This window comes from Pristis pectinata, chromosome 3 (assembly GCF_009764475.1).
Source record: "Pristis pectinata isolate sPriPec2 chromosome 3, sPriPec2.1.pri, whole genome shotgun sequence".
NCBI classification, from domain to species: domain Eukaryota; kingdom Metazoa; phylum Chordata; class Chondrichthyes; order Rhinopristiformes; family Pristidae; genus Pristis; species Pristis pectinata.
In genome coordinates this window covers 8,652,441-8,678,650 of record NC_067407.1, presented here as the reverse complement: position 1 = coordinate 8,678,650, position 26,210 = coordinate 8,652,441, and the positions used below count along the sequence as shown (strand labels likewise).

General features: G+C 45.2%; 1 protein-coding gene across 5 annotated transcripts; it reads left to right on the top strand.

Moving 5' to 3' along the window:
* Nucleotides 1-388: 388 nt before the first annotated feature.
* Nucleotides 389-24,221, top strand: LOC127568590 (interferon-induced protein 44-like). 5 transcript variants are annotated; one of them, XM_052012535.1, is made up of 8 exons: nt 389-502; nt 5,713-6,209; nt 6,302-6,341; nt 11,274-11,472; nt 17,290-17,436; nt 18,504-18,660; nt 21,939-22,039; nt 23,734-24,221. In XM_052012535.1, exons 2-8 carry the CDS (start codon nt 5,714-5,716, stop codon nt 23,911-23,913), a joined length of 1,320 nt encoding a protein of 439 aa, XP_051868495.1. In that variant the 5' UTR covers nt 389-502; nt 5,713; the 3' UTR covers nt 23,914-24,221. The 5 variants fall into 5 exon arrangements, with proteins under 5 accessions (XP_051868495.1, XP_051868494.1, XP_051868497.1 ...); XM_052012534.1 differs by having other exon boundaries at nt 395-571; XM_052012537.1 differs by having other exon boundaries at nt 395-731; nt 11,289-11,472.
* Nucleotides 24,222-26,210: the final 1,989 nt, after the last annotated feature.

Sequence of the window (26,210 nt, the reverse complement as noted above, 5' to 3'; positions counted from 1 at the left end):
TTGAAGGGTGGCATAACATGGTGGGCCGAAGGGCCAGTATTGTGCTGTATTGTTCTATGGTGCTATGGTGGGGGTGAATATTCACGGGGAGGTAGGGGGAATATTCTCGCAGCGGGGTGAATATTCACGGGGGGGTGAATATTCACGGGGAGGGAGGGGGTAAATATTCACGGGGAGGGGGTGAATATTCATGGGGAGGGAGGGGGATGAATATTCACGGGGAGGGAGGGGGTGTGAACATTCACGGGGAGGGAGGGAGGGGGTGTGAACATTCACGGGGAGGGAGGGAGGGGGTGTGAACATTCACGGGGAGGGAGGGAGGGGGTGTGAACATTCACGGGGAGGGAGGGGGTGTGAACATTCACGGGGAGGGAGGGAGGGGGTGAATGCCACGTCGAGTGAAGTGTTTGGATGCACAGTAGACTGATGGAAAGTTCAGCTTCTCTGGACTGAGTCGCAGTTGCTTTCTGTGGAGTTTACTTCAGGGACATCAACCTCAGAGGTGCTCTTCTCCGCTCAACATTGCACATCCAGCAATATATCGGCGTTAGGAAAGCTCCATCAATCTCAGGTTTAGTGTCGGTTTCATTTTCCGCGGAAGCAAACTTAGTTTCGGTTTAGCTTCTCGCCTGAATATTCTGACTCCCCAACGCAGGCAGGCGGTTACACCTTCTCTTCCAACCTTTGAGGCTCGGCTGTGATCCGATTGAGCGCTGGTTGTGAGAAGACAGGTTAGACGTGATTTATATTATCGGTATATTGTCTGTGTTCGGCACTGAAGCGGTGTGATCGTCGGAGAAACTGGCAGAGTGAATCTTGCGCAGCAGTGCTGAGTCACTTCTGTGTCCAATCCCCAGAACCTTGCAAAGAGAATTTTGTTGGAAGCAATCAGTAGGTCAGGCTGAGTGCTTCCGACAAAAGTCTGTTTGGAACTGTGAAAAGGGGAGCAGTTAACCGTGCGGGTCTGTGATCCTTGCTGAGGACCTACTGAGTGGTAGGTAGACAGGGTAGTGAAGAAGGCTTTTGGCACGTTGGCCTTGGTAAGTCGGGGCATTGAGAAAGGTTGGAGGGGGCATGGTGCTGTTGTACAGGACGCTAGTGGGGCCACACTTGGAGTGTTGTGATCAGTCTTGGTAGCCCTGCTGGAGGAACATAGAACAGTACACCATAATACAGGCCCTTTGGCCCACGATGTTGTGCTGACCTTTAAACCTTGCCTAAGACTAACTAACCCCTTCCTCCCACATATCCCTCTATTTTAAATTCCTCCATATGCTTATCTAGTAATCTCTTGAATTTGACCAATGTACCTGCCTCCACCACCACCCCAGGCAGCGCATTCCATGCCCCAACCACTCTGGGTAAAAAAACCCTCCTCTGATACCTCCCTTGAACTTCCCACCCATTACTTTAAAGCCATGCCCTCTTGTATTGAGCATTGGTGCCCTCGGAAAGAGGTGCTGGCTGTCCACTCTATCTATTCCTCTTAATATTTTGTACACCTCTATCATGTCTCCTCTCATCCTCCTTCTCTCCAAAGAGTAAAGCCCTAGCTCCCTTAGTCTCTCCTCATAATGCATACTCTCTAAACCAGGCAGCATCCTGGTAAATCTCCTCTGCACCCTTTCCAATGCTTCCACATCCTTCCTATAATGAGGCGACCAGAACTGGACACAGTACTCTAATTGTGGTCTAACTGGAGCTTTATAGAGCTGCATCGTTACCTCGCGGCTCTTAAACTTGATCCCTCGACTTATGACAGCTAACACCCTATAAGCTTTCTTAACTACCCTATCCACCTGAGAGGCAACTTTCAGTGATCTGTGGATATGGACCCCTAGGTCCCTCTGCTCGTCCACACTGCCAAGAATCCTGCCATTAACTTTGTACTCTGCATTGGAGTTTGTCCTTCCAAAGTGTACCACCTCACACTTCTCTGGATTGAACTCCATCTGCCACTTCTCAGCCCAGCTCTGCATCCTATCAATGTCCCTCTGCAATCTTCGACAGTCCTCCCCAGTATCCCCCACATCACCAACCTTTGTGTCGTCTGCAAACTTGCCAACCCACTCTTCCACCCCCTCATCCAAGTTATTAATAAAAATCATGAAAAGCAGAGGTCCCAGAACCGATCCTTGTGGGACACCACTAGTCACAGCCCTCCAATCTGAATGGAACAATGTTATTAAACTTGAAAGATTCACAAGGATGGTGCCAGGACTTGAGGGACTGAGTTGTAGGGAGAGGTTGGACAGGCTGGGTCTTTATTCCTCAGAGCGTAGGAGACTGACAGATCTTATAGACGTGTATAAAATGATGAAGGGCATAGGTAGGGAGAATGCACTCAGCCTTTTTCCCAAGGTTGGGGAATCAAGAACGAGAGGGCATAGGTTTAAGGTGAGAGGGGAAAGGTTTATTAGGAACTTTAGGGGTAACTTTTTACACAAAGGGTGGTATCCATTGGAATGAGCTGTCAGAAGAAGTTGTTGAGGCAGGTACAATAGCAGCTTTTAAAAGACAGTTGGACAGGTACATGGATTGGAAAGGTTTCGAAGGTTAAGGGCCAAACGCTGGCCAATGGGACAAGCTTGGATGGGGCAGCTTGGTCAGCATGGACTAGCTGGGCCGAAGGGCCTGTTTCCATGCCGTATGACTTGATAAAGCGATGACTGTACGAGTGTTTCCAGCATTTTGTATTTTATTTGTTTCAAATTTCCAGCATCCGCAGTTTCTTTTACTTTCATTTGCCCTTTTAATACTTTTCACCAGATCCAATGTTAATTAAATAGTTTTGAAGTTGGGACCTCAGTTGTTTGTGATCTATGAAAATGTAGGCGGTCTGATCAATAAGTTTGCAGACAACACGAAAAATCAGAGTTGTGTGTAGAGAGGAAGGTTGTCAAAAGGTACACCAGGATATAAATCAGTTGGTGATATAGGCAGAGAAATGGCAGGTGGAGTTTAATCCAGACAAGTATTAGCTATAAGCAGAGGTTGGGTTGATTTCTCTGGAGTGTTGGAGGCTGAGGGCAGACCTGATAAAAGTTTATAAAATTATGAGAGGCATAGCTAGAGTAGAAAGTCAGAATCTTTTTTTCAGGGTAGAAATATTAGAGGGCACAGCTTTAGGGTGAGAGGAGGAAAGCTGAAAGGGGGATATGCGGGGCAAGTTTTTTTACACAGAGAGTGGTGGGCTCCTGGAATGGGTTGCCATGGATATGATAGTGGCACTTAAGAGACACATGAATATGCAGGGAATGGAGGGATGTGCAGGCAGATGGCATTAGTTTAATTTGACTTCATGCTCGGCACAGACATCGTGGGCCAAAGGGCCTGTTCTTGTGCTGTACTGTTCGATGTTAAGTGTAAGATGGTGCACTTTGGGAGGTCAAATGTAAGAGGAAAGTATACTGTAAATGGCAGGACCCTTAGGAGCATTAATGTACAGAGGGATCTTGGGGTGCAAGTCCATAGGTCCCTGAAAGTGGCAGCTGAAGTCGATAGGATGGTAGGTAATTGTACAGTGTGCTTGCCTTCGTAGGTTGGGGCACTGAGTATAAAAGTTGGGAAGTTATGTTGTAGCTGTATAAGCAGAATGTTATAGCTTTCCTGGTTTCATACTTTGATTGCACGCTGTCAGGTTAATACTATCATTGGGTCTGTGTTAAGCCCTGCTTTTCATTGTTTGTTGGAACATCAGGCAGAGCAAAGTGTCTGGACTCAGGGCAACTGGTCACCCAAAGTTTGCTCCTTTTAAATTTCTGTCTCAGACTCAAGAGTGTCACCAGCTGTGCCATAACTGACACAGAGAATGTTGTTATGGAGTCATAGAGTCATACAGCATGGAAACAGGCCCTTCGGCCCAACTCGTCCATGCCAACCAGATGCCCATCTAAGCCAGTCCCATTTGCCTACATTTGCTCCATATGCCTCTAAGCCTTTCCTCTCTATGTACTTGCCCAAATAACTTTAAAATGTTGTTATACCTAGAGTTTTAAATGTAGTTATACCTAGGTTTTAAATGCCCCAACCATGTTCTTTGGCAACTTGTTTCAGACACGCACCACCCTTTGTGTGAAGAAGTTATCCCTCAGGTCCCTTTTAAATCTTTCCCTTTTCACCTCAAACATGTGCCCTCTAGTTTTTGATTCCCCTTCCCTGGGAAAAAGACTGTGTGCATTCACCCTATCTATACCCCTCGTGATTTTATACACCTCCACAAGGTCACCCCTCATTCTCCTGTGCTCCAAGGAATAAAGTCCTAGCCTGCCCAACCTCTCCCTATAAACTCAGGCCCCCGAGTCCTGGAAACAGTGTTCATAGAACATTACAGCACAGTACAGGCCCTTCGGCCCACAATGTTGTGCTGACATTTTATCCTGCTCTAAGATCTATCTAACCCTTCCCTCCCACATAGCCCCCATTTAGAAACATAGAAACGTAGAAACCCTACTGCACAATTCAGGCCATTCAGCCCACAAAGCTGTGCCAAACATGTCCCTACCTTAGAAATTACTAGGCTTACCCATAGCCCTCTATTTTTCACAGCTCCATGTACCTATCCAACAGTCTCTTAAAAGACCCTATCGTATCAGCCTCCACCACCGTTGCCGGCAGCCCATTCCACACACTCACCACTCTCTGAGTAAAAAACTTACCCCTGACATCTCCTCTATACCTACTCCCCAGCACCTTAAACCTATGTCCTATTGTGGCCACCATTTCAGCCCTGGGGAAAAGCCTCTGACTACCTACCTGATCAATACCTCTCATGATCTTATACACCTCTATCAGGTCCCCCCCCATCCTCCGTTGCTCCAAGGAGAAAAGGCTGAGTTCCCTCAACCTGCTTTCATAAGGCACGCTCCGCATTCCAGGCAGCATCCTTGTAAATCCCCTCTGCACCCATTCTATGGCTTCCACATCCTTCCTGTAGTGAGGTGACCAGAACTGAGCACAGTGCTCCAAGTGGGGTCTGACCAGGGATCTATATAGCTGCAACAATACCTCTCGACTCCTAAATTCAATTCCCCAATTGATGAAGGACAATACACCATATGCCTTCTTAACCACAGAGTCAACCTGTGCAGCTGCTTTGAGCGTCCTATGGGCTTGGACCCCAAGATCCCTCTGATCCTCCACACTGCCAAGAGTCTTACCATTGATACTATATTCTGCCATCATATTTGACCTACCAAAATGAACCACTTCACACTTATCTGGGTTGAACTGCACCTGCCACTTCTCGGCCCAACTTTGCATCCTATCTATGTCCCTCTGTAACCTCTGACAGCCCCCCAAGCTATCCACAACACCCCCAACCTTCATGTCATCCGCAAACTTACTAACCCACCCCTCCACTTCCTCATCCAGGTCGTTTATAAAAATCACAAAGAGTAAGGGTCCCAGAACAGATCCCTGACGCACACCACTGGTCACCGACCTCCACGCACATTTCTCTATCATTCATCTATCTATCTAAGAGTTTCTTAAATGTTCCTAATGTATCTGCCTCCACAACCTCTGCCGGCAGTGCGTTCCATGCACCCACTGCTCTCTGTGTAAAAAAACTTACCCCTGATGTCCCCCTTATACATTAAAATTATGTCCCCATGTGTTATAAAGTTTAATAAATCTTGACAACATTCTCGTAAATTGTGTTATGATAGGTTACTGAAAATAGATTTTAACCAACTGTTTTTCCACTTTCAGCATGTCTGTGATAACATCGCGGCTTACAGAAGAAGACCTGAAACTAGTGTTTGAAACTCTTGGTAAAGTCAAGTTGCATTTTCTCTATAAAGCCAGCATCCATGGGTTTCATACCAGATATTTCTTTGAAAAATGCACCAAACAAGGACCAACATTAACTGTTGGCTACATGGGGTCAAATTGCATTTTTGGAAGTTACATAAGCCGAGACCTTAGCAATTATGAAAATCGAATAGACAACAGAGCCTTTCTCTTCCGAATAGCCAACACAGGGGCAGAAAGAGTGATTACAAAGTTTGATGTGAAACTAGAAGCCTCGGCTTTTTCTTGCTATTCAAAGACTGGTCTCAATTTTGGGGACAGCCTTGTGTTCATGGCCGATGAGAAGGCTAATGTCAACATCAGGCCTGGTCAGTCCTACAACTTGGATGATACTGATCCATTTGACTGCAATGTACCAATAGATCTCATCGAATTGGAAACTTACAGGGTGGAAGGTAAGGACTCTCATTTCATTCAGAATGGCTCGGAACTAAGGTGCAGGTCCACAAATGAAGCTAAATTTGATTAACTTTCTCGTCTTTTCCAGAGTTAAAAACTCCCTTGAGGAAAATAGATTGGTCACCAAGGTAAGTTTTTAATGCAAATTACTTCTTAAATAACGTGTGGAAAGGTAAACTGAGAAAAACTGAGGTAAAATAAATCATTAGTGGTTACTACGAAGACTAACCGTTTGTTCTTCTTCAATGCACAGGCTCAGAACCTATTTTGATGTAGCAAAGATTAAAAAGTGAAAGATATTTGGATTGAATGCGGTCATTTTCTGATTCAGGTGTGGCTCAGGCAGTAGGACTCTCACCTGTGTTTGCAGGTTCTGGGTTTGACTACTAATGAATGCAAAGATCAAGGTATAAGGGAGTTCTCCTTGCAGCAGAGAAGGTTGACTGAGGTGAACAAGATCATGAAGCATTTAGGTAGAGTCAATAGAAGGGAGCTGTTTTCCACTATTGAATGGTTGAAGAACCACAGAACAAAGGTTTAATTTTTTGGGGTAAAAGATACAAGAGGGGGTGTGAGATCAACTGGGAAAGGGGGTCGAGGAATGGCAGAAGGAATTTAACTCAGGCAAATGTGCAGTGATGGATTTTGGGAAGTTAAATCGGGCAGGACTGACAGGGTGAATGATGGGGCCTTGGGGAATGTTGTTTAACAGAGGGGCCTAGGGTACAACTACACAAGATAAGATATCTTTATTAGTCACACGTACATCGAAACACACAGTGAAATGCATCTTTTGTGTAGAGTGTTCTGGGGGCAGCCTGCAAGTGTCGCCACGCTTGCGGCGCCAAGACAGCATGCCCACAACTTCCTAACCCTTTGGAATGTAGGAGGAAACCAGAGCACCCGGAGGAAACCCACGCGGTCATGGGGAAAACGTACAAACTCCTTACAGACAGCAGCGGGAATTGAACCCGGGACGCTGGCACTGGAAAAGCGCTATGCTAACCGCTACACTACTGTGCCTGCCCACTACCGTGCCTGCCTGAAAGTGGCGATACAGGTAGACAATGTCACCACACCCGGAGCAACTGAATGAAAACAAAGGTACAAAAGCAAAATCATGCAGCTGCTGAAAATCTGGAGAAACAGGGAACGCCAGAGGCAATCAGCACAGTGGTGCAGCAGTTAGTGCTGCTGCCTCACAGTTCAGGGTTCAATTGTGACCTCTTGATCTCTCTGTCTCCATCTCAGGAGACAGATTATCCACTGACATCTTCTACATGTTCTCTGGGAAAAGTATGGAAGATATGTGGCAAATATTCAGGGGATATTTGTGTGGAGTTCTGCATAAACATGTTCCAGTGAGACAGGGGAGTCACGAGGGGATACAGGAACCGTGGTGTACAAAGGCTATAATAAATCTAGTCAAAAGGAAAAGCATACAAAACGTACGGAGAGCTAGGTAATGTTAGAGATCTGGAAGAGTACAAGGCTAAAAGGAAGGAACTTAAGAAAGAGATTAGGAGAGCCAGAAGGGGACATGAGAAGACCTTGGCGGGCAGGATTAAGTAAAACCCCAAGGCGTTCTACAAGTATGTGAAGAGCAAGAGGATGAGATGCAAAAGGATAGGGCCTATCAAGTGCAGCAGTGAGAAAGTGTGTATGGATCCGGAAGAGATAGCGGAGGTACTTAATGAATACGTCAGTATTCACTACGGAAAAGGATCTAGGGGATTGTAGTGGGGACATGCAGCGGCCTGAAAAGCTTGAGCATGTAGATATTAGAAAAGAGGTGGTGCTGAAACTTTTGGAAAGCATCAAGTTAGATAAGTCGCCGGGACTTGATGGGATGTATCCCAGGTTGCTGTGGGAGGTGAGGGAGGAGATTGCGGAGCCTCTGACGATGATCTTTGCATCGTCCATGGAGACGGGAGAGGTTCCGGAAGATTGGAGGGTTGCGGATGTTGTTCCCTTATTCAAGAAGGGGAGTAGGGATAGCCCAGGGAGTTATAGACCGGTGAGTCTTACCTCAGTGGTTGGTAAGCTGATGGAGAAGATCCTGAGAGGCAGGATTTATGAACATTTGGAGAGGTATAATATGATTAGGAATAGTCAGCATGGCTTTGTCAAGGGCAGGTCCTGCCTTACGAGCCTGATTGAATTTTTTGAGGATGTGACTAAGCACATCGATGAAGGGAGAGCAGTAGATGTAGTGTATATGGATTTCAGCAAGGCATTTGATAAGGTACCCTATGCAAGGCTTATGGAGAAGATGAGGAGACATGGGATCCAAGGGACATTGCAATGTGGATCCAGAACTGGCTGGCCCACAGAAGGCAAAGAGTGGTTGTTGAAGGGTCATATTCTGAATGGAGATCGGTGACCAGTGGTGTACCTCGGGTCTGTACTGGGACCCTTACTCTTTGTGATTTTTATAAACGACCTGGATGAGGAAGTGGAGGGGTGGGTTAGTAAGTTTGCGGATGACATGAAGGTTGGGGGTGTTGTGGATAGCTTGGGGGGCTGTTAGAGGTTACAGAGGGACATAGGATGCAAAATTGGGCTGAGAAGTGGCAGATGCAGTTCAACCCAGATAAGTGTGAAGTGGTTCATTTTGGTAGGTCAAATATGTTGGCGGAATATAGTATTAATGGTAGGACTCTTGGCAGTGTGGAGGATCAGAGGGATCTTGGGGTCCGAGTCCATAGGACTCTCAAAGCGGCTGCACAGGTTGACTCTGTGGTTAAGAAGGCATATGGTGTATTGTCCTTCATCAATCGGGGAATTGAATTTAGGAGTCGAGAGGTATTGTTGCAGCTGTATGGGTCCCTGGTCAGACCCTACTTGGATTACTGTGCTCAGTTCTGGTCACCTCACTACAGGAAAGATGTGGAAGCCATAGAGAGGGTGCAGAGGAGATTTACATGGATGCTGCCTGGAATGCGGAGCATGCCTTATGAAAGCAGGTTGAGGGAACATGGCCTTTTCTCCTTGGAGAGACGGAGGATGAGGGGAGACCTGATTGAGGTGTATAAGATGATGAGAGGTATTGATCGGATAGATAGAGGCTTTTCCCCAGGGCTGAAATGGTGGCCACAATAGGACATAGGTTTAAGGTGCTGGGGAGTAGATATAGAGGAGATGTCAGGGGTAAGTTTTTTACTCAGAGAGTGGTGAGTGTGTGGAATGGGCTGCCGGCAACGGTGGTGGATGCGGATACGATAGGGTCTTCCAAGAGACTGTTAGATAGGTACGAGGAGCTGAATAAAATAGAGGGCTCTGGGTAAGCCTAGTAATTTCTAGGGTAGGGACATGTTCAGCACAGCTTTGTGGGCCGAAAGGCCTGAATTGTGCTGTAGTTTTTCTATGTTTCTATGTTTCAAACCCACTGACTCCCATGGTTACCTCGACTACACCTCTTCCCATCCTGCCACTTGCAAGGATGCTATCTCCGTCTCCCAGTTCCTCCGTCTCTGCCAGATCTGTTCTCATGAGGTGGCTTTCCATTCCAGGACATTCCCCCCCCCCCCCCCCCCCCCCCCCCCCCCCCAACTGCTAGCAATGGAGCCCTCACCCCTCACCCCTCACCCGCACCTCTTTTATTTCCTGCACGTCTGCCCTCAACCCATTTCCCCCCACCCCCCCCCACCAACATAACAGGGACAGGGTTCCCCTTGTCCTCACCTACCACTCCACGAGCCTCTGCATCCCACACGTCATTCTCCGCAACTTCCACCACCTCCAACGGGATCCCACCATTAGGCACATCTTCCCCTCACCTCACCTCCCCTCTCCGCTTTCCGCAGGAATCACTCTCCCCACGACTCCCTTGTCCATTCGTTCCTCCCCATAGATCTCTCTCCAGGCATTTATCCCTGCAACCACGCTAAGTATTACACCTGCCCCTACACCTCCTCCCTCACCACCATTCAGGGCCCTAGACAGTCCTTCTGGGTGAGGCAATCCTTCACATGTGTATCCATCAGTGTCATTTATTGCATCTGGTGCTCCCAGTGAGGCCTCCTCTACATCAGTGAGACCTGATGCAGATCGGGGGGGTCAAGCACCTTCACTCCGTCTGCCGCAACAGCCAGGATCTCCCGGTGGCCAGCCATTTTAATTCCACTTCCCATTCCCACACCAACATGTCTGTTCACGGCCTCCTCTACTGCCAAGTTGAGGCCAGACGCAGATTAGAGGAGCAGCACCTCATATTCCGCCTTGGTCGTCTCCAACCTGACGGCGTGAACATCGATTTCTCCAACGTCTGGTAACCACTCCCCTCTGTTCCCCACTTTGTTTTCCCTTATCCCACCGATCCCATCACCACTTCTTTCCCCTCCCCCTCCCTCTCGATCTGCCCATCACCCACACATTTCTCCCTCCGGTTCCCCTCCTCACCTCCTTCCCTCTATTCCATGGTCCACTGTCCTCTCCTATCAGATTCCATCTTCTTCAACCCTTTGCCCCTTCCACCTATCACCTCCCAGCTTCTTACATCATTCCCACTCTCCCCCTCCCTCACCCGCCTATCTTTGGCCCCCCCCCCCCCCCTCACCTGGATCCACCTGCTGGCTCTTGCTCCACCCCCCACCCTACCCTTTTATACTGGCTACCTCCCCTCTTCCCAGTTCTGATGAAGGGTCTCGACCCGAACCCTCTTCCTTTCCAGTCCTGTCTTGACCCAAAATGTCGACTGTTCATTTCCCTCCATAGATGCTGCCTGACCTGTTGAGTTCCTCCAGCCTTCTGTATGTTGCTCCAGATTTCCAGCATCTGCAGTCTCTCTTGTGTGTCCAAACTATTTTCTGCTGAAGTCAGGAGAGGCTAATTTGCAACTCTTAGTTTTATCAGTGTTGTATATGGTTCTAGCATAACACCCCTGCATTCTGTGCTTCAGCCAGTACACCTTTTTAACTACCATAGTTTGCCTTACCTGCTACCGTTAAAGATCTGTGGATGTATGCTCCAAGGTCCCTCTGTTCTTCCACACCAGTCATCATTTCTGCACCCCTCCAAAACCAAAAGGAGTCCTAAAAAGTCTGAACTTCCTTTATAAGTGTGCTTGCTAACAGGAAAAGAACTGAGCTGATGGACTTCGTCAAGACACATAAACCATTTCAAAACAGTGCTACTCGGCCCACGATTTTACTAATTGGACCCCTTGGAGCAGGAAAATCCAGTTTCATCAACTCCACAGACGCTATTTTTCGTGAGTTCATCACTAATCGGGCTTTGGCTGGAAATGTTACAACCAAGGTAAGACTACAAATGTACTTAGTAGGAGCCCTCACATTTTGTCCCATGTACTTCTACCGGTAAAGGCACTGATTCCAAGTGCACATGCATCCTCTGACCCACTGTTAATTATATCGAGTCATGGAGTTATACAGCAGGGAGACAAGCCCATCAGCCCAACTCATGCATGCTGACAAGCGGCCAACATCGATGGTTACAATACCTGCACTTAACATTACATAGAACATTGAACATAGAACATTGCAGCAGAGTACAGGCCCTTCAGCCCACAATGTTGTGCCGACGTTTTATCCTGCTCTAAGATCTATCTAACCCTTCACTCCCACATAGCCCTCCATTTTTGTATCACTCTTGTGTCTATCTAAGAGTCTCTTAAATGTTCCTAATGTATCTGCCCCCACAACCTCTGCTGACAGTACGTTCCACGCACCCACCACTCTCTGTGTAAAAAAACTTACCCCTGACATCCCCCTTATATCTTCCTCCGAGCACCTTAAAATTATGCCCCCTTGTGTTAGCCATTGTCACCCTGGGAAAAAGTCTCTGACTGTCCACTCGATCTATGCCTCTTATCATCTTGTACACCTCTATCAAATCACCTCTCATCCTCCTTCTCTCCAAAGAGAAAAGCCCCAGCTCGCTCAACCTGTCCTTATAAGACATGCTCTCCAATCCAGGCAGCATCTTGGTAAATCTCCTCTGCACCCTCTCTTAAACTTCCGCATCCTTTCTGTAATGAGGCGACCAGAACTAAACACAATACTCCAAGTGTGGTCTGACCAGAGTTCTATAGAGCTGCAACATTACCTGGAGGCTTTTGAACTGAATACCCCAACTAATGAAGGCCAACACATCGTATGGCAACCATGAGGGATCTATGGATGTGGACCCCAAGATCCCTCTGTTCCTCCACACTGCTAAGAGTCCTGCCTTCATTTGGATGGTGGATTGATGTGGATGATGCTGGACCTCTGTCCTTCCCAGCAGATGGACTTCATGGCCCAGTGCATAGAACATAGAACATAGCACAGTACAGCACAGGAACAGGCCCTTCAGCCCACGATGTCTGTGCCGAGCATGATGCCAAATTAAGCTAGTCCCTTCTGCCTGCACATGGCCCCTATCCCTCCATTCCCTGCGTATTCATGTGCCTCTTGAACGCCACTATTGTATCTGCTTCCACTACCAGCCTTGACAGTACGTTCCAGGCACCCACCTCTCTCTGTGTAAAAAAAACTTGTTCTGCACATCCCCTTTAAACTTCCCCCCTCTCGTCTAAAGCTATGCCCTCTAGAATCCGACATTTCTACCCCGGGAAAAAGATTCTGACTGTCTACCCTATCCGTGCTTCTCATAATTTCATAAGCTTCTATCAGGTCTCCCCTCAGCCTCCAACACTCCAGAGAAAACAATCCAGGTTTGTTCAACCTCTCCTTATAGCTCATACCCTCTAATCCAGGCAGTGTCCAGGCGAACCTCTTCTGCACCCTTTCCAAAGCCTCCACATCCTTCCTGTAATGGGGAGACTAGAACTGCACACAATACTCCAAGTGCAGCTTAACCAAAGTTTTATGCAACTGTATCATGACTTCCTGACTCTTATACGCTATGGACCCTAGCGAGGAAGGCAAACGTGCCGTACGCCTTCTTTACCACTCTATCTACTTGTGCTGCCACTTTCATTGAGGTATGGTCTTGGATGCCAAGTTCCCTCTGTACATCAATGCTGCTCATGGTCCGGCCATTAACGTATACTTTCCCCTTACATTTGACGCCCAAAATGCAACACCTCACACTTTAGGCAGTAAAACTATTGCATGGCTTACACTCTGTTCTGATTATTACTGTAGAGTTTTTGCTCATGAGGGCGCTGTGAATTTATGTCATTTTATGGAATGAGGAATGGCAAATGAGAACTGGTACAGTTCTGATCACAGAACAGAGGACATAGAACATAGAACAGCACAGCACAGTACAGGCCCTTCAGCCCACAATGTTGTGCCGACCTATATGAACCTACCCCACAATCAGTCTAAACCTACCCTCCTACACAACCCTTATTTCTTTCGTCCACGTGCCTATCAAAGAGTATTTTAAATGTCCCTATTGTATCAGCCTCTGCCACCATCCCTGGCAGTGCATTCCAGGCACCCACCACTCTCTGTAAAAAAAAACCTACTCTGAAATCTCCCCTAAACTTTCCTCCATTCACCTTAAACAAATGTCCCCTGGTTTTGGTCATTGCCGCCCTGGGGAAAAGGTGCTGGCTGTCCACTCTATCTGTGCCTCTCCTAACCTTATACACCTCTATCAAGTTGCATCTCATCCTCGGTCACTCCAAAGAGAAAAGCCCTAGCTTGCCCAACCTTTCCTCGTAAGACAGGCACCATCCTGGTAAATCTCCTCTGCAGCCTCTCTAAAGCTTCCACATCCTTCCAATAATGAGGTGACCAGAACTGAACACAGTACTCTAAGTGTGGTCTAACCAGAGTTTTATAGGGCTGCAACATTACCTCACAGCCCTTGAGCTCAATCTCCCGACTTTTGAAGGCCAGCACACCATATGCCTTCTTAACTACCCTATCAATGTGCGGCAACTTTGTGGGATCTATGGACCCCAAGATCCCTCTGTTCCTCCACACTGCTAAGAATCCTACCATTAACCTTGTACTATGCCTTCAAGTTCAATCTTCCAAAATGTATCACTTCACACTTTTCCGGATTGAACTCCATCTGCCACTTCTCTGCCCAACTCTGCATCCTGTCTATATCCTGTTGTAACCTACAACAACCTTCTGTACTATCCACAACACCTCCAACATCACCTACAGACTTACCTGCTTCCTCATCCAAGTCATTTGTAAAAATCACAAAGCACAGGGGTCCCAGAACAGAACCCCGCGGAACACCACTGGTCGCTGACCTCCAGGCAGAATAATCTCCATCACTACTGCCCTCTCCCTTCTGTGGGCAAGCCAATTCTGAATCAATGCAGCCAAGTCTCCATGGATCCCAAGTCTCATGACTTTCTGGATGAGCCTACCATGGGGAACCTTGTCAAACACCTTTCTCAAATCCATATACACCACATCCACTGCTCTACCTTCATCAATTTGTTTTGTCACAGAGCTAAAAGAATATTGTTGCTCTTGAGAGCAAGACCAACAAGAATAATTGAGAGGAGGGAGTCATTCTGTAGGATGTGCATGTCCTGATTGGAAAAGAGAGGTTAAAGCAATGAGTTTCAGCTATTTGCTGTCTAAATAGCAGTGGAACACATTGGCTATGAAGATTGATTTCATCAGTACAAGACAGGTATAGAATCAAAATAAAGCTGCAGCAAATAGCCTTGGATTTAAATTGCACATGAAATCCCACTGCCTTGGGAAGGCAGCCAACACAATCAAAGTCCCCTCCCAGCCTGGTCATTTTCTCTTCTCCCCCCTTCCATCAGGTTGAAATTTAAAAACATGTATCACCAAGCTCAAGGATATCTTCTGTCCTGCTGTTATAAGACTTGAATGGACCTGTTGTATGATAAAGATAGAATCATAGAGTCAGAGAGCAAGACAACACGGAGAGAGGCTCTTCGGCTCAACTAGTCTATGCCGACCATGGTGCTTACCCAGCTAGTCCCAATTTCCTGCATTTGGCCCATATCACTCCGCCCCCACCCCTCCGTGTACCTATCCAAATGCTTCTTAAATGACACTATTGTACCTGCTTCACCCACTTCCTCTGGCAGCTCGTTCCATATAATCATCACCCTCTGCAAGAAAAAGTTGCCCCTTGGGTCCCTTTTAAATCTTTCCCCCTCTCACCCTAAACCCGTGCCCCCTAGTTTTGGACTCCCATGGCTTGGTACGGCAACTGCTCTGCCCAGGACCACAAGACGCTGCAGGGAGTTGTGGACACAGCCCAACGCATTACGGACACCAGCCTCCCCTCCATGGACTCTGTCTTTACCACTCGCTGTCTTGGTGAAGCAGCCAGCATAATCAAAGACCCCACTCACCCGGGACATTCTCTCTTCTCTCCTCTTCTATCGGGTAAAAGATACAGGAGCCTGAGGGCATGTACCACCAGATTAAGGACAGCTTCTACCCCACTGTGATAAGACTATTGAACGGTTCCCTTATACGATGAGATGGACTCTGACCTCACAATCTACCTTGTTGTGACCTTGCACCTTATTGCACTGCACTTTCTCTGTAGCTGTGACACTTTACTCTGTACTGTTATTGTTTTTACCTGTACTACATCAATGCACTCTGTACTAACTCAATGTAACTGCACTGTGTAATGAATTGACCTGTACGATCGGTATGCAAGACAAGTTTTTCACTGTACCTCGGTACAAGTGACAATAATAAACCAATACCAATACCATTACCTGGGGAAAGGACTGCTACCATCCACCTCATAAATGCCTCTCATAATTTTAACACTTCTATATAAGGTCACCCCTCATTCTCCAACATTCCAAGCAATAAAGACCTAGCCTGGTCAAACTCTCCCCATAACTCAAGCCCTCTGGTCCTGGCAACATCCTCGTAAATCTTCTCTGCACTCTTTCTAGTTTAACCACATCTTTTCTATAATAGGGTGACCAAAACTTTATACGATACTCTAAGTGTGGCCTCACCAATGACATACAACTGCAACATAATGTCCCAACTCCTATACTCAGTGCCCTGACTGATGAAGACCAGCGTGCTCAACACCTTTTTCACCATCCTGTCTACCTGTGATGCCGCTTTCAACGAGCTTGTACTCCTCGGTCCCTCAGTTCCATTGCACTCCCTAGTGCCCTACCATTCATAGTACAAGTCCTACGCTGGTTTGACTTTCCAAAATGCATCACTTCACACTTATCTGTATTGATATCCATTTGCCACTCCTCGGCACACTTCCCGAACTGATCAAGATCCCCCTGTAATCTGCGATAACCTTCTTCACCGTCAACACCTCTTAAGTTTGTGTCATCTGCAAACTTACTGATCAAGCCTTGTGCATTTGCGTCCAAGTTATTGACATAAATAATGAATAACAAGGGTCCTAACATCGACCCCTGTGGCACACCACTAGTCACCAACCTCCATTCTGAGAAACAACCTTCAATCACCAGCGTCTGCTTCCCACCTCTGAGCCAATTTCAAAGGTGAACTTTTAGTCTCTCAATCTACCCTCTTGTCGTCCTTAAACCATATTTGTCTACCTGCACTTCACTTTATTCTGTATCCTGTTCTGGTTTTTCCTTATGTACTACCTCGATGTACTTTTGTTTTACAATGATCTGTCTGGATTCCCAGCAAAACAAAGTTTTTCGCTGCATCTCGGTACATGTGACAATAATAAACCAATTGCCAATTACTAAAGGCAGGAAAGCGTCAGGGGATTAAAATCTTTAGAAAGATCCCTCAATTCTAAAGCACCATCTACTGTTATCTTAATGGTAGCACCTGAACTCCTTGAGAAGACTTCAGCTAAAAACAGGGAGGAACTTAATTAAGATCCAGCAGGAAAGACCTAATGTAGCCACATAATGAAGGTCCAGGTAGGAAGTAAGTTTAGAGATTCTGAGTGCCCACCCTCCTGCTCCCAGCTCCCTGCTGTCGGGCAGACCCATGAATGGTGACTGTGTATTCAGTACTAGCGATCATCGTTAAACCATGGGGCAAGTGGGATGTTGGAAAGTACAACTGGTGAAATTTTTATCTGTCCGCATTCCCATTCTAGACGTTGGTAGGTTTGTCCAATGTGTCTTCAAGTGATGTCATGTTGACAGTGCACTCTGATGTCTTTGCTTCATTATAGTTTTCAAAGTACTCCTTCCAAGCAGGCAGAATATCACCAAGCCTAGTCCTCTGTGATACAATGGGACTTGCAGAAGATAGAGAATATGGGATTTCCAGTGAAGATATTGTCAACATTATCAATGGATTAATTCCTAACCAATATCAGGTATCTGCAGTTAACAGTGCCATATTAGGTTATGGGTGAAGTTTGTTTTGAGGGATTGTTATCTCCTTCCTAAAGTCTTGGATGCTGGATTTACAGGAATACTGGAATGGATTTCATGGTCTTCACACGCTGGATTGGAATAACAATTTCTCCAGCATTCCTTCCTGCATATTACTGTGGGTTCAGCTCATTTCAGTTTGAGGGAAGTCAGGAGGGCATGAAATAGCTTTGGCAGATAAAGTATAGGAGAATCCAAGGACATTCTACAGGTATATTAAGGGTGAAGGGGTATCTAGGGAGAGCATAGGGCCCCTTAAAGATCAGCGAGGTTGTCTATGTATGAAGTTACAAGAGAGGAGCGAGATCCTAAAGGAATATTTCTTGTTCGTATTTACCATGGAGAAAGATATGGATGTTAAGGAAACTCAGGGATGTTAATAATGATGTCATAAAGAGAGTTCACATTACAGAGGAGGAGGTGCTGGAGGTCTTAAAATGGATAAAGGTCGGTAAATCCCCAGGAATTGATCATGTGTATCCCAGGACAATATGGGAAGCTAAGCATGAAATTGTGGGGCCCATAGCAGAGATATTTGTATCATCGATAGCCACAGGAGAAGTGCCGGAAGACTGGAGGGTGGCTAATGTTGTGCTTTCATTTCAGAAAGGTCGCAATGAAAAGCCAGGGAACTACAGACCAGTGAGCCTAATGTCAGTGGTGGGTAAGTTATTGGAGGGGATTCTGAAGGACAGGATCTACCAGCATTTGGAAAGGCAAGGACTGATTAAGGATTGTCAGCACGGCTTTGTGCGTGGGAAGTCACATTCCACCAGCCACAAACACCTTCCAGTGGTATACTCCAGCCAGTGGAATCCCATGCTGATTGGGTGGACTGACCACAATAGTAGCCAGACGTCATACCAAATCCAATAGGCAGCAATGCCATCACAGTAGGTCTCTCAGCCCTTTAGGTCTGCTTACCATGTAGTGGAAGGTAATAGATGCCAGCCGATGAATTAATGCTTTGATAATGCATTCTTTAAACATCATTTTCTTTCTCTTGCAGTTTAATACAGCTTTACCAGTTGGAGTTGATCAAAACAGCTCCACTGATTCAACTGTGCATTGTGTTGCATATGTTGTCGATGCAAGCCAAAATCCCATCCTTTCCAGTCGCATGGTAAAGAAAATGCTTGGCATTCAATCACAACTTAACCTGTTAGGTGAGTGTCATAGGCTTCAACTAGCCATGGTGGATTATAGTCCCAAACACGACCTATGATCTACGGACTAAGTTCAGATGGGTCCCGTGAGTTCTGGTGAACATTTAAGAACATAGAACATAGAACAGTACAGCACTGGACAGGCCATTCGGCCCACGATGTTGTGCAGTTCTTGATGTCCTCTTCCTGTGTATCATCCATTACTCCCTTCATGTTCCTGTGTCTATCTAAAAGCCTCTTAAGTTCCACCTAACTGCCTGCTTCCACTACTACCCCTGGGAACCCACTACAGGCACGTACCACGCTCTGCATAAAAAAACTTGCCCCTCACAACGCCTTTAAACTTCCCACCTCTAACCTTAAAAGCATGTCTTCTGGTGTTTGACATTTCTACCCTGGGGAAAAGATTCTGACTGTCTACCATATCTATGCCTCTCACCTCTATCAGGTCTCCCCTCAGCCTCCGACGCTTTAAGGAGAACAACCCATTTATTCCTCAATCAGAATTATAAGAAAGATCGAGGAACAAACTGCTGGAGGAGCTCAACGAGTTGAACAGCAGTGGAGGCAAAGAGATGGTCGACGTTTCGGGTCGAAACCCTGCATTAGGACGGAGAGTGTAGAGGGAAGATAGCCGAGAGGGAAGGGTGAGACAGAGGCTGGTAGGTGATAGGTAGAACCAGATAAGAGAGGGATGATGGGCAGAACGAATGAGGTGGGGAAGGGTGATGAGTCCAGGTAACAAGGGAGGGTTGAACAACATGGACAAAGGGAGAGAGACCTCAGGTGGAGTGGTGGGAGTGTGAGAGGAACACAGGGGGCGTGGGTTACCTGAAATTGAAAATTGAATGCTCATGCCATTGGGCTGGAGGTTACCCAAGTGGAAAATGAGGTGCTTTCTTTCTTTTTCAATCTTTTTATTAGTTTTCAAATTAATACAGATTAATATATAACATCGATGTTTGTACATGTAATACAAAGAGATCAGGAGGACAATCACGGCATGGATGATCATAAAGAACAATAAAATGTAAAAAAATCTGTAGATCCAACGATCTCTTAGTAAATGAATATAGTATAAAAGAAAGAAAAAAATTTATTATATAAATTTAAAAAAAGAAAAAGGAAAAAAAAAACCCAAATCAATAAGAAAAATTATAAACAATATATCAAACCAAACTAAACTAAACAGAAAAATTTCAAAAAAAAAACCAAACAAAAAAAAGAAAAAAAAAAGACTGGACTAAAATTTCTCAGTAGAAACAGAGTAATATTATGTCGTCAACTCCGTTCCTCTAAGTTGGAAAGTTATTGAATGGGGATCTATATCATGGGAAAATATTGAATAAATGGACTCCAAATATCTTCAAATTTAAGCAAAGGATCAACAGTACCACCCCTAATTTTTTCCAAGTTTAAACATGATATAGTTTGAGAGAACCATTGAAAAGTAGTAGGGGGTATTGGATCCTTCCATTTAAGCAAAATGGATCATTTGGCCATTAATGTAACAAAGGCAATTGTACGGTTAGCGGAAGCAGATAGATGGCCAGACTCTATCCTTGGTGATTCAAAAATTGCAGTGATAGGGTGAGGTTGTAAATCAATCTTCAATACATTTGAAATAATGTTAAAAATGTGTTTCCAATATTTTTCCAAAGGAGTACAGGACCAAAACATATGTGTCAAAGAAGCCACATTTGATTTACATCTGTCACATATAGGATTTATATGGTGATAAAAATGAGCTAACTTATCTTTGGACATACAGGTCCTGTGGACTACCTTAAACTGTATCAACAAGTGTCTGGCACACATTGAAGATGTATTAACTAAATGAAGAATTTTCTTCCAAGTATCTGTAGGTATAGATGTCTGGAGTTCATTTTTCCATTCATTCTTAATTTTGTCCAGTGATTCTGGACGTATTTTCATAATTAAATCATAGATTATTGCTATCAAGCCCTTCTGATAAGGATTAAGACCTAAATTTTTTTCCGTAGTTTCAGTTTTGTAAGGTGTTGGAAAAGAGGGTATAGTAGCTCTTAAAAAATTTCTAATTTGCAAATATCGAAAGAAGTGTGATCTAGGCAAATTGTATTTGTTAGACAATTGTTCAAAAGATGAAAAACAGTTATCAATGAATAAATCAGGAAAGCATAGTATTCCCTTCCTCTTCCATATGGAAAAAGCTGAGTCAACCCTGGATGGATGACAGAAAAAATTAGGTTGAATGGGACTTGACAAGTTAAATTTATTCAATCCAAAAAATTTACGAAATTGAAGCCATATTCGTATTGTATGTTTAACAATTGGGTTAATCATATGTTTACTTAATTTGGTAAATGCAAAAGGGAGTGAAGCTCCTAAAATAGAAACTAATGAAAATTCAAGTACTGATTGGTGCTCTGATTTGGGGCATTGAATTACATCTGAATCTTGTATCCAAAAAATTAAATATCTGGTATTAATTGCCAGGAAAATGAGGTGCTGTTCTTCTAGTTTGTGTTTGGCCTCCTTGGCAGTGGAGAAGGCCGAGGACAGATAGGTCGGTGTGAGAATGGGCGAGGTGAGCAGAAATGACATGCAACCGGAAACCCAAGATTGCTCGCCAAAGCATCTGCCTCATCTGCGCTTGGTCTCACCAATGTAGAGGAGGCCAGCTCATGAGCATTGAATGCAGTAGACAAGGTAAGGTGAGGTGCACGTGGGCCTCTGCCCCATCTGGATGGTGGTGAGGGAGGAGGTGTAGGGACAGGTGCTTCACCTCCTACGGTTGCTAGGGGACGGTGAGGGATGAGTGGATCAGGGAGTCACGGAGAGAGTGCTTCCTGCGGAATGCAGTAAAGGGGCAGGGGGGAGAGCTGAAGACTTCATTGGTGTTGGGGTCCCATTGGAACTGGCAGAAGTGGCAAAGGACGATATGCTGGATGCGGAGGAGGTGAGAAGGGAGGTCCAGGGGAACTCTTATCTCTCTTCCGTCTGCCGAGAGGGGGAGGGGGACGAGAGCAGAAGTGTGGGAAATGGAGGAAATGCGACCAAGGGCTCCTTCAGCTTTGGCGGGTGGAAACAATGTTTGCGGAAGAAGAATATTTCAGATGCAGTGAAAGATCATTATTGTTTATGGGAGCTTGCTGTGTACTACTTGGTTGCCATATCAACAGTGGCTTTGCTTCAGAAGTACTTTATAGACTGTGAAACATTTTTGAATATCTTTTTGATGTGAAATGCTGTGGATATGGTGGATGTGCTAATAAATGACTTATTTCACTTTTTAGGCATACCGCAGATCGTTTTACTAACAAAAGTGGATAAAGCATGCTTTCTAGTTGCAGACGATTTGGAATATGTTTATCGGAGTGAACACATTACAAGAAAGGTACTTGTTTTATTTCAATCCCTTTATAATATAGCTACAATAGTATTATTTAAGAAGCATTTGGATCGGTGGGACTTGGATCAGGGCCGAATGCAGGAAATTGGGCCTAACTGGTTGGGCTGAAGGGCCTGTATCTGTGCTGTATTGCTCTATGACTCTATGACCTTTCTTTAAACTTCAACATGTGTCAAGGTACTTTTATATAAAGTCACAAGAGACTGCAGATGCTGGAATCTGGAGCAACACACAAAAAACAGGAGGAGCTCAGCAGGTCAGGCAGCTTCTGTGGAGGGAAGTGGACAGTCAACGTTTGGGGTCGAGACCCTTCATCTAGATCATCAAGACCAGATGAAGGGTCTTGACTCGAAACGTCGACTGTCTGTTTCCCTCCATGGGTGTTACCTGACTTGCTGAGTTCCTCCTACATTTTGGGCACTACTTCCATGCAGAATTTGTTTTTAGTAAATGATATTGTGATCCTGTGGATAGGCACTTGAAAGAAATTTATTTGCAGAGCTAGGGAGGAAAACTGGGGAATGGGACTGATCGAATTTCTCTGCAGAGAGTTGGTATGGACTCAATGTGTTGAATGCCTTCCGTTGTGCCACAAAGCCTCTGCAATTCTGTAATTCTATTTGCTTCATGAAATATGTAGTGATGATTCTATAGGATAATGCTTGGGGTGGAAGCCTTGAGTTATCACTATGGGTTGGACAAAATTTACATTCCTTGGTGTGATTTGAAATGAGCTGTTTAAAGTAAAAAAGGTAATTGAAAGGGTGTTGGGAATGGCTTGTCCCTGTGGTAGAGTAAACCAGCACACAGGTGGTGAAGAAGGTGTTTGGCACGCCTGCTGTCATTGGTCAGGGCATTCAGTGCAGGAGTTGGGATGTCGTGTTACAGCTGTACAAGTCATTGGTGAGACCGCACTAGGAGTACTGTGCGCAGTTCTCCTAGTCATTAAGATGTCATTAAGCTGGAATAGGCGCAGAAAAGATTCACGAGGATGTTACCAGGACTGGAGGGCTTGAGTTATAAGGAGTGGCCGGATAGGCTGGGACTGTTCTCCCTGGAGTGTAGGAGGCTGACTTATATATAATCATGAAGGGCATAGATAAGTTGAATGGTCACAGTCTTTTCCCCAGGGTAGGGGAGTCTAAAACTAGAGGGCATAGGTTTAAGGTGAAAGGGGAATGATTTAAAAGGGACATGAGGGGCAACTTTTTCACAGAGAGGGTGGTGGGTATGTGGAACGAGCTGCCAGAGGAAGTGGTTGAGGCAGGTACAATTACAACATTTAACAAACATTTGGACAGGTCCATGGATAGGAAAGGTTTAGAAGGATAGGGGCCAAATGCAGGCAAATGGGACGAGCTCAGGTAGGCAACTCGGTCGGCTTGGACGAGATGGGCTGAAGGGCCTGTTTCCCTTGCTATATAACTCTTATGGTTCTATGGCTCATGAATACCCTTATGTGTTCTTGTTCCCTGTTAATTTCAGGTATCTCAGGGAGATAAATGCATGCATGATGAATGAGGTTCTGAAATGATGTATGGAAAAGGTGTGTAATGGCATTAATGAGATTAAAGACATTAAAGAGATATTGAACACACCTTAGGGAAACCAGAACTTGATGAGCAAATTGTCTTGGTCTTTTCACATGTCCTGAATAAATTGTGTGCTCTTATTCTTAGATAATAGAAGTTGGAGAACAACTCAAGATCCCAATTACCTGCGTAGCTCCTATAAAAAACTATTGGTTATCTCACGAGCTGGATTGCTCTACAGATATTTTAATACTGTCTGCACTGGTGCTGATGCTGCATTCTGTTGATACCTACTTTGAGAATAAGGCAAACTTATTTTTAGAGTGATGGTTTTTTTGGGTGATGGTCACTGAATAGTTTCAGCTTGGTTTAAATGCTCCTAATAACCTCTTGCAACTCTGCAATGCTATTACCCTGTTTAAAATAATGAAATAAAAGCTTAAAGCCAAAGTTTGTAATGTTGGGGAAGTGTTAAACTGACTGCAAATGTCATAGAGCTTTCTTTTATATGTTACAGTTAGTATAGACTTTGCCTGTAAAGAATTTTTGTCAATTTATCTACTGTGACCATTGAACCTTTGAATGAGGACTGAACTTAAAGCAATGCAGAAACTAAAATAAAAAGCTTGAAACAATTTTTTGTTGTGTCTTTTATGACTTCAGGAATTAGGGATCCTGCTTGTCTGCATAATGGACACCAACATGTATTTACAAACAGGCTGTCGGAGGAACTCAGCGGATCAGGCAGCATCTGTGGAGGGAAATGGACTGTCGACATTTCGGGTCGAGACACTTCGTCTGGGCTCAAGATGAAGTCCAAATGAAGGATCTCAACCCGAAACATCAACTGTTCATTTCCCTCCACAGATGCTGCCTGACCCGCTGAGTTCCTCCAGCACATTGTTTGTTTCTCCAGATTCCAGCATCTGCAGTCTCTTGTGTTATCAACATGGATTTGTTTGGCCTGTCCGTTGTACCTTCAAATGTCTTTAGTCCGTACATATGTGTACATACTTGAGAAGACATCTACCACACACCCATGCAGGGTTCTGGAAGGACAAGACCATGCACCAGAGCACCTAACCAAAATAATTGGTCTAAACGTTTGGCCTGTTGAACAGGCAGAGAAGCAGCCAATACTAAATTGTCATTGGATTGACAAGGATGTTAGTAAATTTGCAGAAGTGATGTGTGTCAAACCAATGCGGTATGAGGTGGAGTATGTTGGAGTAGGAATTAGGAGCAAGAGTTGCCACTTGGCCACTCAAGCCTCGCCCTTCCATTGAACAAGATCTTTGATGATTCCTGCCTATCCATTGAAACTTTCCATCCCTTGCTTATCAGATATCCATCAATCTCAGCCTTAAAATCTCTGTTTCCACTGCCTTTTGAAGAAGAGTTTCAACATTCATTAATCCCTGATCAAAAAATTTTACCTCACCTCTCAAATATGTGGCCCCTTATTGTTAAACATTGACCGTTGGTTCTGAATCACCTGCTCCTTGGTAAATAAGAGTCTAAGTGGCTAAGCTGTGCCAAGATTTGATAATGTGAATCAGGAATGTATATCTCCTTCGATTTAAGAAGGTACCAATGAGGCTAACACTTCAGAAGAATTCTTTTACACTGAAGTTTGCGAAGATATGGAAAGTTTGATACTGGGAATACATCCACAAGTTAACAAAATAGCAACAGTGCTATAAAATGCAATAAAGCATCAATGTTAATTCCAGAGGAATAGAATTAAAAAGCAGAGAAGTAATGTTAAGCTGGTATGAAACCTTGGATAGATGTGACACAGGATACTGTGCATCGTTCTGGCCCCTCTATTACAAAAGGAGTACAGAACTGGTGGTGTTAAAGTTTACAGGATTCTATAAAGGCTCACATCTCCAGCAGAGCTCGAGGTCATGAACTACTGCTCTCATGGCCCTGAATTTCCAGTAGCCTGTTGCAACAGCTCCCCATCTCACTCCCACTCTGACCAATCTGTCCAGTCTCTTACACCGTTCCAACAAAGCCTGAAGTAAACTCAAGGGACAACAACTCATCTTCCGACCAGGCACACTGCGGTCTTCTGAACTTGAATTCAACACTTGGAGGTAATCAGCCTTTTGTAAAACAGATCTTTGAAATCCATCGTTTCTTACCTGCTTTTTATTTCTTCTCATTCCCGCTGGTAATCTTGAATCATCACCATCTGATTACATCTTCTTCAGCTACACTACCTTGCCTGCTGTGGTGTTTAAGAGACTGTTAGACACAGGAATATGCAGGGAATGGAGGGATATGGATCATGTGCAGGCAGAAGAGAACTAGTTCAATTCAACATCGTGTTCCATAAGACCATAAGATATGGGCAGGCACGGTAGTGTAGCGGTTAGCATAATGCTATTACAGCGCCAGCGACCTGGGTTCAATTCCGGCCGCTGTCTGTAAGGAGTTTGTATGTTCTTCTCGTGTCTATATGGGTTTCCTCCGGGTGCTCTGGTTTCCTTCCACATTCCAAAGACGTACTGGTTAGGAGTTGTGGGCATCCCATGTTGGTGCCAGAAGTGTGGCGACACTTGTGGGCTGTCCCCAGAACACTCTATGCAAAAGATGCATTTCACTGTGTGTGTCAA

What these genes read in the sequence shown, in the direction of transcription:
- LOC127568590 (XM_052012535.1), top strand. Translation starts at nt 5,714, where the DNA reads ATGTCTGTGATAACATCGCGGCTTACAGAAGAAGACCTGAAACTAGTG. An exon ending in GGAAACTTACAGGGTGGAAG is followed by an intron (nt 6,210 to 6,301) that starts GTAAGGACTCTC and finishes CGTCTTTTCCAG; the next exon opens with AGTTAAAAACTCCCTTGAGG. An exon ending in GTGAACACATTACAAGAAAG is followed by an intron (nt 22,040 to 23,733) that starts GTACTTGTTTTA and finishes TCTTATTCTTAG; the next exon opens with ATAATAGAAGTTGGAGAACA.